At 39.8% G+C, this 11,384-nt stretch overlaps 2 protein-coding genes across 3 annotated transcripts; one reads left to right on the forward strand and one right to left on the reverse strand.

Moving 5' to 3' along the window:
* Window positions 1-282: 282 nt before the first annotated feature.
* Window positions 283-8,570, reverse strand: mmadhcb (metabolism of cobalamin associated Db). Of its 2 annotated transcripts, XM_086124325.1 has the most exons (9): window positions 7,838-8,570; window positions 6,088-6,125; window positions 5,781-5,972; window positions 5,289-5,433; window positions 4,887-5,098; window positions 4,444-4,546; window positions 3,677-3,807; window positions 1,517-1,603; window positions 283-647 (listed from the first exon to the last, which is right to left on the reverse strand). In XM_086124325.1, the coding sequence occupies exons 2-9, from the start codon at window positions 6,094-6,096 to the stop codon at window positions 453-455; spliced, it is 1,074 nt and encodes a 357-aa protein (XP_085980451.1). In that variant the 5' UTR covers window positions 6,097-6,125; window positions 7,838-8,570; the 3' UTR covers window positions 283-452. The 2 variants fall into 2 exon arrangements, with proteins under 2 accessions (XP_085980451.1, XP_085980452.1); XM_086124326.1 differs by lacking the exon at window positions 5,781-5,972 and having other exon boundaries at window positions 7,838-8,568.
* Window positions 8,571-8,621: 51 nt separating this feature from the next.
* Window positions 8,622-10,131, forward strand: LOC147197867 (uncharacterized). Its single transcript, XM_086124327.1, has 2 exons — window positions 8,622-8,860; window positions 9,279-10,131. The coding sequence occupies exons 1-2, from the start codon at window positions 8,717-8,719 to the stop codon at window positions 9,996-9,998; spliced, it is 864 nt and encodes a 287-aa protein (XP_085980453.1). The 5' UTR covers window positions 8,622-8,716; the 3' UTR covers window positions 9,999-10,131.
* Window positions 10,132-11,384: the final 1,253 nt, after the last annotated feature.

Raw genomic sequence — 11,384 nt, forward strand, 5'->3', positions numbered from 1 at the left:
GTGATGTAACAAGGGGGGGGGGCGGGAATTACTTTTTTACATCGAGCCAAATAGTTTTATTTCCCAAGTGGTAAAATAATATTAAAACCTATCATTTTGGAACTGTCTTTTATATTTTCTTGGTTAGTCTCTGTGTGAGATATTAAAATTGGTTTGATGAACTGAACCCTTTGTGAGTGATAAATATGTAAAGAACACTTTTTCACAGCATTGTATGACAGAAAGGACAAAATATTCAAAACAACTTTAAATATTAGAGTACCAAAATAAGGGGAAAGACAGTTTTAGTTTGAGATTTTATTATGAAACAGTAATATATAGGCTTTTTGTAGTTTTCATATATGCATTCCATATGATCCACCAAATATTCCTTTCAACACACAGACGATAGATAGATAGATAGATAGATATCCAAGGACATTTTGACTGCATGAAAGCATTTAGCCTTTTGTTTAAAAGCCCTGGAAATCCTTCACGGTAAGGCGGCTGGGTGGTGCATTGGTAAATATCGTTCCGACAAAGGCATGTGCCCCCCACAAAGGATGTCGAATAACTCGACAGCAACCCAAGTCTTCAATCTGAAAGCCCAGAAGACGGTACCTATCGTCTGTCTCGAACAATGTGTTGTTTGTATAAGGTCCAAAAAACTGGGGAGAGAAATAACAAGCGAGTGAATTAAATGACATAGGGAAACTGCATATAAGAAGGCTCGTGTTATGCTTGACAAATATACATGCATAAATATAAAATGTATTATAAAGTGGTATGCCATCCAGAAAAACTGTCAAATCCAACAAGACGACAGGAACTCTCCCTTACAAATCTGGACCTCAATAACACCTGTGTAATGTAAAAATTAACGAACAAAACTATTTTTTTAATGCATCACATCTAATTGAAAAAAAAAAAACCTCCACATTTCTAAATACATATAGCACATAGATTGGGCAGGTAGGGGATGGGAACACCTGCGGTGCTTAAGTGCAGTTCAGTGTGGCTCCAGGGCACATGTAAAACAAATGTAAAGCCAAGAGATGATGGATTATATTGTTTTGATCGATATTGCAATCACGATTCTTAATCACAATTATTCATTTTGGCATTGAAAATTAGCGTCATTGTAGCCCCAGTCATTATTGACGGGGCCGCTCCGTTACACAACATGGGTGTTCACTTTCCATTTCATTCTTTTTTTGGGGCTGCATTTTTCTTTGCCACTCCGTCAATCAAATGTTCCAAATAAAGTAAAAGTTAGATGAGGAGAATATGAAAATACAAAATGCAAATACAGCACAGGTCATTTTATTTATAAAATGCAAATACAGCGCAGGTCGTTTTATTTATTTTTATGCGCTGTATACATTGTTGTGCGCTGAGACAGCGAGAGCAGTGCGCAATTGCTCATGCGCGCAGGTTAGAGGGAACATTGTTCCGAGCACTGAAATACTTAAGGGCCTAAATGCTTTTTTGTTTTGTTTTGTTGTTGGGTTTTTTTTTTTTTTAAACAGAGTCTTACCGCCAGGCCTGAAGACGGCTCTATGAAGTCTGCCCAGAATCCTTCTCTTTGCAGAATGAAGCAGATCTCCTTGGCTCCCTCTATAAACTACAGAGGTTGTAGTTTAGTAACATGAATTTGCTTGAGTAACCTGCCCTTCAGATGAGGCGGAAGTGCGTTCGGGCCCATGCATATCAGTGAGCAGCGCGACTTTGGTCAGACAAGGTCTGGTCTGGTGTGACAAGGTCACACTCAGTCTGCTAGGCCTGCATGTTGGCCACCAGGGTTGTTGAAATGTTTTTTGACGTTACCCATTTTTGTGTTGAGAAATTTCATCAACTTAATCTCATCTCAACTCAACTGTATTTATAGAGCGCTTTCAAACAGCCATCACTGCATACAAAGTGCTGTAGATGGAGCAACTAACATACTGTATATACAACAATAAAGCTATCAATCAGTAACAAAGATGGTCGAAGGCACCAAACAGTAAAACTAAGATCAGGTCTGAGTCATGGTAAGTCAAATGCCAAAGAATTACAAGTGAGTTTTGAGGCGGCTTTTAAAGATGGGCAGCGAGGGGGCTTGCCGAATGTTCAGTGGGAGGTCATTCCAGAGAGAGGGGCCAGCAACGGAAAAGGCTCGATCCCCTCTGAGCCTCCGTTTAGTTCTTGGTACTTCTAATAATGTCTGGTCTGCAGACCTGAGGCGCCGGGCAGGTGTGTAGGGGTGGATGAGCTCAGAGAGGTAAGGTGGCACGAGGTCATTTAAAGATTTGAAGACAAATAATAGGATCTTGAAAAGAACTCTAAAATGTATAGGGAGCCAGTGAAGGGATGCCAGAGGAGTTACCGTGTTGGCCCGAATATAAGACGGCCCTGATTATAAGACGACCCCCCCCCCCCTTTTTCAAGACTCAAGTTTGAAAAAAGACTTTTTGAACACCAAATGAATTTTTATACAGAAAATAATTACAGTACATCTGAAACAAATGATTATAACAATATATTTGAGAGAAAAAGCATGTTATTTTGCCTCATTCAAATTGAAAGCGCAATCACATTCGTAAATGAATGGCTTCTGGCTTTTGAAATGTAAATTACATCATAACTTCTCCTCAGCTGCCGGTTAACCTGGCCGATCTTTGACCCACTTTTTTCCAGATTGTCACTACGTTTCTCCATTTTCTATGATCTCTTCTATTATTTTCTTCTCTTTTCCTTCTTACCGCTATTTTTTATTTTTCTTCTTCGTGCTATCGCTATTTTTATTTTTATTCTTCGTGGCAGGGGTTCACTTTGGCCTGGGGAGTCAAGTTCAGCATTCGCTTCTTTGATATCTGGTGCCATCTAGCGTCGTGAATGGGTATAATGTCCAGACCCCGAATACAAGACGACCACCACTTTTTCAGTCTTATTTCAATGCAAAAAACACCGTCTTATATTCGGGCCAATACGGTATGTGCTCCCTCTTACGAGTACCAGTCAAGAGGCGAGAAGCAGCATTCTGGACCAGCTGGGGACGCTTAATAGAGGATTGGCTGACTCCAAAGTAAAGGGCATTGCAGTAATCGAGTCAGGATGTGACAAAGGCATGAATTAATGTCTCACGCTGCTAATCGGCAAATTAGCTAATGTTTGTCTTTGTCCTGAAACACCCGGTGGCGCCTTATCAGTTTTTTTGGACAGTTTTATGTTCTCCATTTTTGTACTTTTAGATTCTGTCTGCAAACTGTTTTCTTTCAATGTGCTTGCATGTTATTTTGACCACATTTTGGTTCCAATGGCAAAACACAAAAACCACACAAAAAGTACCAAGCTATCATCATCGGTTTGAATTGCCTCATTTGAAATGCAATATTATATTACATTCAGGGTGTTCCCCGCCTACTGCCCGAAGACAGCTGGGATAGGCTCCAGTGCCCCCCGCGACCCTAGTGAGGATCAAGCGGTTCGGAAAATGGATGGATGGATGCATTAAAGTAGTGGGCTGAAGCGGGCACTAAATGTATTTTCATGTCTGTAATGGATGTGTGGATGTGTCTGAATATTTTCTGTTCAGTTATTAAAGGTTTGATGTTTAAAAATCAAATGTTTTCTTTCCTTTCTGTAAGTTCAGTGACCTTCTTGTTTTGAGGGTACCAACAATTTTGACAGTGTTTGTACGTTTAAGGTAGCTCACCTTGTCAAGCATGTGATCTCTCTCTTCTTCCACAGCAGAACACCAGGCGGTCATATCATTCTTTGTCTTTTGACTCACCGTGACTACTGTCACATGAGAGCTTGGAGCCTCGGGAAACAGGTCTTGGATATCTGGAGGAAGAGGGATCACAAACAACACTTTGGACCACATGAGATTTAAAAAAAAAAACATAAAAAAAGGAGATGGCAGTCTTTTCTAAGCAGCATTATGGATACTTTTTGGTCAACAAAAAGAGCAGGTGGGGGGGGGGGGGGACCTTCTTGCCCTTTGGGACATTTGCTGCTGGGCACACCTCAGATACAGTTTGGTTTACTGTAAAGGATGTGGAAGACATCTACAATATTGGCCTTCTGCTGTTTGGAGTTGGCAGTTTCCTAATCTATCAGAAAAACTCAGCCGGCAGGAGCAGCTTCGCTAGAAGGGAACAAGCTGAAGGCCTTTCTGGATGGTGGAGGGCGGGTGGTCAACACTCTGACTCCTGCGTTGACCGAACTCAATCGCAAAGTTGATGCGGTGTTGGAGTCGCTTTGCAAAATGAAAAAGAATGAGGAGTATTTGGCCCGGCCCGGAATAAATTGAATGACCGATCGAGGATTTGGTTGGAGTCTGGCGGGGGGCTCTTCTTCCCTATTGTTTTCTTTTCACAGCTAAGATTTTGGGGGCTTCCCGTTCTGTCTCCCCCTGTTGGTAATTGTTTTGTTGAGCTTCAACATACGTTTCGCATGTGGTGGCAGTCAGTGAATTACCTTGTTTTAGTTTTTCAGGGCATGACTGCATGACACACTCCACAAATGAGTTGTCAAAATCCTGGTTTGCTTTACTGGTATTGTGATTCATGGCTGCGTCATCCTGCACATTCATGAATGCAAACACACACAAAACAAAAGTGCTACGGTTGATATTTTTCATTGTAATTTTCTGTAATTTGACATTTCAATTACAGGTGAATAATTCCACAACATCACATATAGCACGTTCAATTAAAATGGAATGTTGTTTCACACTAATTTTCATGTGTGTGTGTATACATATACACATATATATACATACACACACACACACACACACACACACATATATATATACAGTATATATATATAAAGAATTTTTTTAATGTTCAGTGGAGGTTACGACTAAATTGTTCTTGTTTTAATCAAAGCGCTGCGATACACGACTAGACTGTACTTACAAGTTCTTTGATAAGTAGTCCAGAAATACATCTCTCAGGACTCGATGGGGTATGCAGCAGTTCAGGGACCATCTTTTTTGTCAGTCTCATCTTTTGTTCCGACGCTGGCAATTGACATTCAAATCCTACATTACCAGGCATCAAGTAGAGTTGGTCTTTGACATTAAACGGGCCCATGGGCTCATCATGCTGCAATCTAAGTGGTCCTGAAACTGAAAGCAACAGCAACTGTACTTCAACAAACACTGTTCCTCGCAAACCACAGTGCTTTTTAATCCCGTCTAGTAATTTGGGATGCTTTGCTGAACAAAAAGCAATTATCAGTAAAGCAGGTACAGCGGCCTTTCCAATCTTTCACTATTTAAAATGTGAAAAAGAGAATGTCAAAAAAACATGCCCTACCATTTTTGGAAGTAGCGAGTGCTCCATGGGGATCACCAGAGCTATAAGATCCAATAGTAGAGAAGCCCACGGTGCTGGCGATATGCTGCACCAGAGCATTAAGCCCAGGGAGATAAGTCACCAGCCTGGTTCTACCATACAACACCTGATTGAATAATCATACATACAGTACATGATGTTAGTTGCAAACAAACACAATGAAAACACACAGCGCCCTTTTAAAGGAAAGTGAGCATAACAGATTTATATCGGATAAGCAGGTCAAGCATGCAAATAAAGATGTAATCATTTCATCAGCACCTTTTTATAAATCACCACAATGGAATTGAAATAAGACGATAAAGATGTGAAGTTTTGGCTTGAAATTGGTTTCATTCAGGAAGCGATGAGAAGAGAGTAAAGTATAACTCGAGTTCACATCTCTGAATTCATCTTATTACTTAAAAAATAAAAATCAGACACTCCCCTCCAAAAGTATCATAAGGCCAATACCCTCATTTTCTTGGGCCTTCTTGCCTGTGTGGGTTTTCTCCGGGTACTCCGGTTTTCCTCCCACATTCCAAAAACATGCGTGGCAGGCTGAGTGAACACTCTAAATTGTCCCCAAGTGTGAGTGTGAGCGCGGATGGTTGTTCGTCTCTGTGTGCCCTGCGATTGGCTGGCAACCGGTTCAGGGTGTCCGATCTATGTGGTGGTGTATCAAGGGAAAAATTATAAAAACTTTTGCCATTGTCCAAACACTTCTGGACCTAGCTGTACCTATGAAATGTTATGAATATGGTACATGCACTGAACTTACAGTCGCCATCGTCCTCTTGCAGTGTATCGTTGGAGTATCTGTGAGATGAGAGAAAGTGATAGTAAAGAACCATTTCCAAGCATATCAAATGATCTGGTCAGAAGCACCTCGAAATAATGCCCTGTAAGTGACTTCTTGGTGATACTGTATTTGGAGAGACAAGAATATAATTTGGTCATTGTCAATCTGCTGAAAGGAATCAATATTTAAAAGCATATGGATAGAAAGGAAAATTGGCAGAACATATTGTAAATTTCCCCAGTGTGGAACAAATAAAGGATATCTTAATCTTAATATTGTGAAATTTCCATTTTAAACCCTGATATGATGACAAAGCAAAACCACATTTTCTGGTATCAAAAGACAATTTTAACACCAAAACTGCCTTTTTGTCATTACTGAGAAAAAATATAGAAACAATAAATGGGTTTTATAATCATTATTTAGTACATGAGAAGAAATTGTAAACACGAGTAAAGGTGCTTCCACCTGGTGACAGGTGCTTTGCAAAGGTGGGCTTCATATGGTGCCTACACAAAGAGCTCTAAACACACATGTACTAACATATATATACACTTATTTGACAATCTACTGAACTATAAAAGTAGTCAGCGGGAGGATGCTGGTGGCTGCCTGCAGCTGGTTTCACTCCTAAAAGGCCAAAATTATTTACTTTAAAGTTTAAAATGGCTGATCTTAACCAGAATCCTGCACCACATTGTGGCCAAGGGTAAAAATCCAACCCAAGTAGCTCATAATCCAACTTCTGTCTTTAAAATGCCAGTCGTCGTCATCTTGTCATCCACCTCTTGATAACATTATCACATCACAAAATAATGTACAAATAAAAAAACGCTATATGATATTCACACTGCAGTGTTACTAAACCAGGGGTAGATAACTCCAGTTCCTCGAGAGTCATATCCTGCCTGTGTTGAATTGAGAGCCTGGTATGGATGACTTCGGCCGACTACAGGACCAAATCTGAGACGTGCACAATGTGGCCAAAAATGCCTGTTGATGACACCGGGAGCCATAAAAAGAGGGTGACCGACATCTGCTGTTGAAAAGTGAACTTCAACTGTGTGAAAGTGTGGATCGAAAATTCAGGAAGTGGGAAGGACCTGTCCGGTAAGATGATGAGCCATTCACCCGTCAAGGTCCTTGACAAGTTGTTGAAACTCAAGTTCTGAGTGCAGCTGTGAAAAAGGAACCGGGTGGTGGTGGTCCTCCACAGAAATTGGCTGGCCCCATACAAACCCTTTGCATCACCGGAGAGGGAGTCCAGACGAGAGGACACGTTCCTGGACACTGATCCATCACCAGAGGACACCGGAGAAGGCGTTACGACACCGGCAACTTCCCCATCACTTGTCGACATCACTGTCTTATCGAGTTACTGGCCCTCGCTACCTGCTACGTAAGAGTTGTGTAGCATTGCAGAAGTTGATGCAGATGATCCAGCATGCCTAGCTTGCTGCATTTGTAAACCCATCCATTATCTGAACCACTTACAAGTTCGTTGTAGCTATTTCCATGCTTTAGTCCAGGATGGAGTCACACTCGGCCGCTCCAAGCTGAAGCCAATTTAAAAAACTAAACAAAAACCGTTTTCAATAATTTCTCAAGTGCCTTTGATTATTTCCTGCACGACTTATAAAAATAATAATTACTACATACAAGAGCTTTAACAATGAAGTGAAATGTTAAACCTTTAAAATAATACACAAATGAGAGGACAAGTGCTTACCAAAAAGTGGCGACGTTGTACACGGCTCCCTTATGCCGTTTAAATCCAGTTCGCTGTTAAACTAATCGACGTCCACTTAAAATAACGAACTTCCTTGATTTCTAAACGAAGACTTTACCTTGTTTTTTAATTTTGTTTTTATGCTCTGCAACGTCCTTTACCACCTTGGAATAGAAGACGTCATAATTTGCGGACCAGTTACTGTGCTCGTGCGTGGCCAAGTTTCGGGCCTCATCTCATGTCTCTTATGTTTACTCAAACAAGTCTTTGGTTGTGTCTCAATTCAACGACTGGTCTACCTCTGTAGCGTCAGTGACCTGATCGCGCTGCACGAAAGATAGGGTAAGACCAATTTCCTTATGTTAATATCCTGATAATTCTTGAACGTCGTATTTTGTAGGGCCTCTTCTGATTCTCATTTTTTTCCTATACTGTACAGTAGTCCGAGGAAAATGACCCGGAAGTACTTAGCGGACATGATCGTTCTCATTCTACGACAGTAAAACTTCTTTCCAACGAAACGGACGTGCGCGAATACCCCCTAGTGTGAAAAAAATCTTCGTGCATTATAGCCATTCCCCCTTTTTTGCTTCCCCTACAACGAAAAGTCAGCTTGTTGCGTAATACGAAATACTTTCTCCACCCTTGCATCGCAATGAGGTTCACTACAACGGTAACAAGCCGAGCGCAAGAGTCTAATCCAACCTCAGCCTGCCATAGGCAATGCTAATGCTTAGCTAGGAAATGGCAACAGCACCCCCCCCCCACTGGTTTACACATGCGCAGTAGTACAGGAAGTATTTGTTATTGTTAGCATGTGGCTAGAAATTTCCAGAGTAGTTTCAGACACGGCTCGAACGTTGCATTGTTTGGGATAAAATGGCTCCAAAACGGACATTTGCAGACCAAGGCTCTTCACAAGGAGTTAAGAAAAGAAAAGCTTTAACACTTGAAGACAGGATAAAAGTAATAAGGATGAAAGATAGAGGAAGCAAAGTAAAAGACATTCTGCAAAAAATTGATGTAAGTGAAACTAAATGCTGATCGCAAATTTCGCGATTTCTTTCCCTTTTTTTCTTTCTATACTGGCAATATGAAGTATCTTTGGTATTGGGATTGTTTGATTTAAAAAAATAATTGATTTAAATTCCAATGTAAATCGGCAAAAAAATAAACAAATCAATACTTTTATTTTCTATCAATTATTTTTTCGTGAATAGATAGAAAGTTCGAATGTTGCTTTACAACATAACCAAAAAAATCAACACATTTGTGTGTGTGTGTGTGTTTTAGTTTTGTATCATTAATTTATTAATTAGATGTTCATAAGGTATTGTAGACATTCACTGATATTCATTACTGTAATGCTTCAGGTGCATTTTATAGAAGTAAATTTTGAAATCAAATTATAGATGATGAAACTTCCTTTTTTATATTTTAGGCTGGCCAGACCCAGATCTATGCCATCCTGAAGGACAGAGAAAACCTTCTGGAAATCTGGAATTCAGGAAAAATGAACAGGAAAAGGAAGATATTGACAGCAGGAAGGCAGAAGTATCCTGAAATAAACAAGGAGACTTGGGACTGGTTTACCAAGAAAAGAGCAACCAACAATGTCATAACAGGCTCTATGATACAGGAGCAAGCAAGGATAATTGCTCTCAGGAAAGGCATCAAACACTTTGAAGGATCAAATGGTTGGTTAAGAACATTCATTCAGCGTCATAGCATTAGTCGGGCTATTTTGACATCTACCATCAAAAAATGTTTGAAGAAATGTCGCTTTTCTGGTGATGCAAGCCAAGCAACACAAGAGGAAGAAGCTTTCCAGTTCTACAACGATGATCTGCAGAGCCTAAAAAAAGTAGCACCAGAGAGCACACTAGAAGACCTGCTGCAAATGGACAGTAATATTGCAACCCATAACCAGGAATGTGGAGAGACTGGTTTTGTCATTAAAGAGGAAGAGGAAGAGTGGGAGGATGCTGATGAAAAAACACCTGAACCGAGGTCTCTGAGAGACAGTCTCAGCAGTATTACAGCACTCATTGAAGATGCTAAAGGCAGAAGAAACATGGAATGGCTGAGTACAGCACAAAAACTCAGAGACCTGATCCAAGAAGAACAAATGAAGTGTTGGGAAGCGAACGAGTATACATGACTTTTTTGACATGACTTCACGTAGCACACAAAGTGGAATAATTAATATACAAGAAATGTATGTTTATGTTAAACTAAGTCAAATAAGTTTATGCTGATACTTATGCGCTATTGAAATAAAGAGTACACATTTATATTTTGTTTGTGTGTATGCCTGTGTGTGTTTACGTCAGATCAAATTTGCGATGTGTGACGTCACTCAACAATGACGACCTCCATGGAGACACAGACCGTGAATGCCAATTTATTATGAATGAATATTTATATTATTACATTTAGTTAATTTGACATGACTTCACGTAGCACACCATGATTTGCACTGAGTGTGTGAATACATACATGCTGTTATCTCCTTGCATTAATTAAATTATTTGGTGAAATTGATTAAATGCATTGGAGATAGTATATACCTTTGTTTATATGAATAAAATTAATTATGAAGGTTAGCTGGGGTTCAAAATGTGTTGTGACAAACCAGAACAACAAATAGTTTATCAGAATCAGCCATCTTTGTTGTTTAAATTCCCCTCCAATGCATTGAGGGTGGACTGGGACAATCCATGTGGAATATTTCCGATTTCCCACTTTCATCGAGTGCAGCATACGAATGCTTAGGAAAGGGTGCATGGATACAACCTTTAAACCTCCTTTCGCATAGGTCACTCATCTCCCGAGGCCTCTTCGGATTCTCGTTTTGCCTGAGTAATTTCCTTTCCGACCCTATCCAGATGAGATGATCTTGGAGGATAGGGTCATTCGAATTCTATAAATGCTTAGGAAAGGTGCCTGCTTGTAAACTTTAAGTCCCCGTTAATGTAGGTGACTCCTAACAACCTAGGATATTACCCACAATTAGGCAAGAACATGAAAGCAACGGGACACAAACGTAGTTCACGGACTACGTGAAAACGCTCATGTTTAACGTTTCAGACATTAAAATAATGTTTAAAAAAACACACATTTAATAATACAATTTTTTTGTAATCAGTGGATAATCAATGAAGCCAAGGAATATACGTTCAAAGGAAAAGTACGGAGGAGGATGACATTAAAGTTCGAATTATGACTCTATTCTCAGAATTCTAACATTAAAGTTAGAACTCTGTCTTAATTCTCAAAATTCTGACTTTAATATGAGTAATGTGTCAGAATTCTGAGATAAGTTAGAATTCTGAGAATAAAGTTAGAATTCTGAGACAAAAGTGGGAATCTTGCCAACCTTGGATTTTTTTCTTTATTGGCCCTAAATCTCTTCCGTACACTTCTCCATCGTGTACACTTGGTTGTCTGTTGACTGTTGATTGCAATTTATTGTTTATATTTGTTCATATTTATATATGTCCTTTGTATTCAATTTTCACTGCCCTTATTTTTAGCTGTGTGCGTT

This window comes from Hippocampus guttulatus, chromosome 11, assembly GCF_054856545.1.
Source record: "Hippocampus guttulatus isolate MCC_2025c chromosome 11, RoL_Hgut_1.0, whole genome shotgun sequence".
NCBI classification, from domain to species: Eukaryota; Metazoa; Chordata; class Actinopteri; order Syngnathiformes; family Syngnathidae; genus Hippocampus; species Hippocampus guttulatus.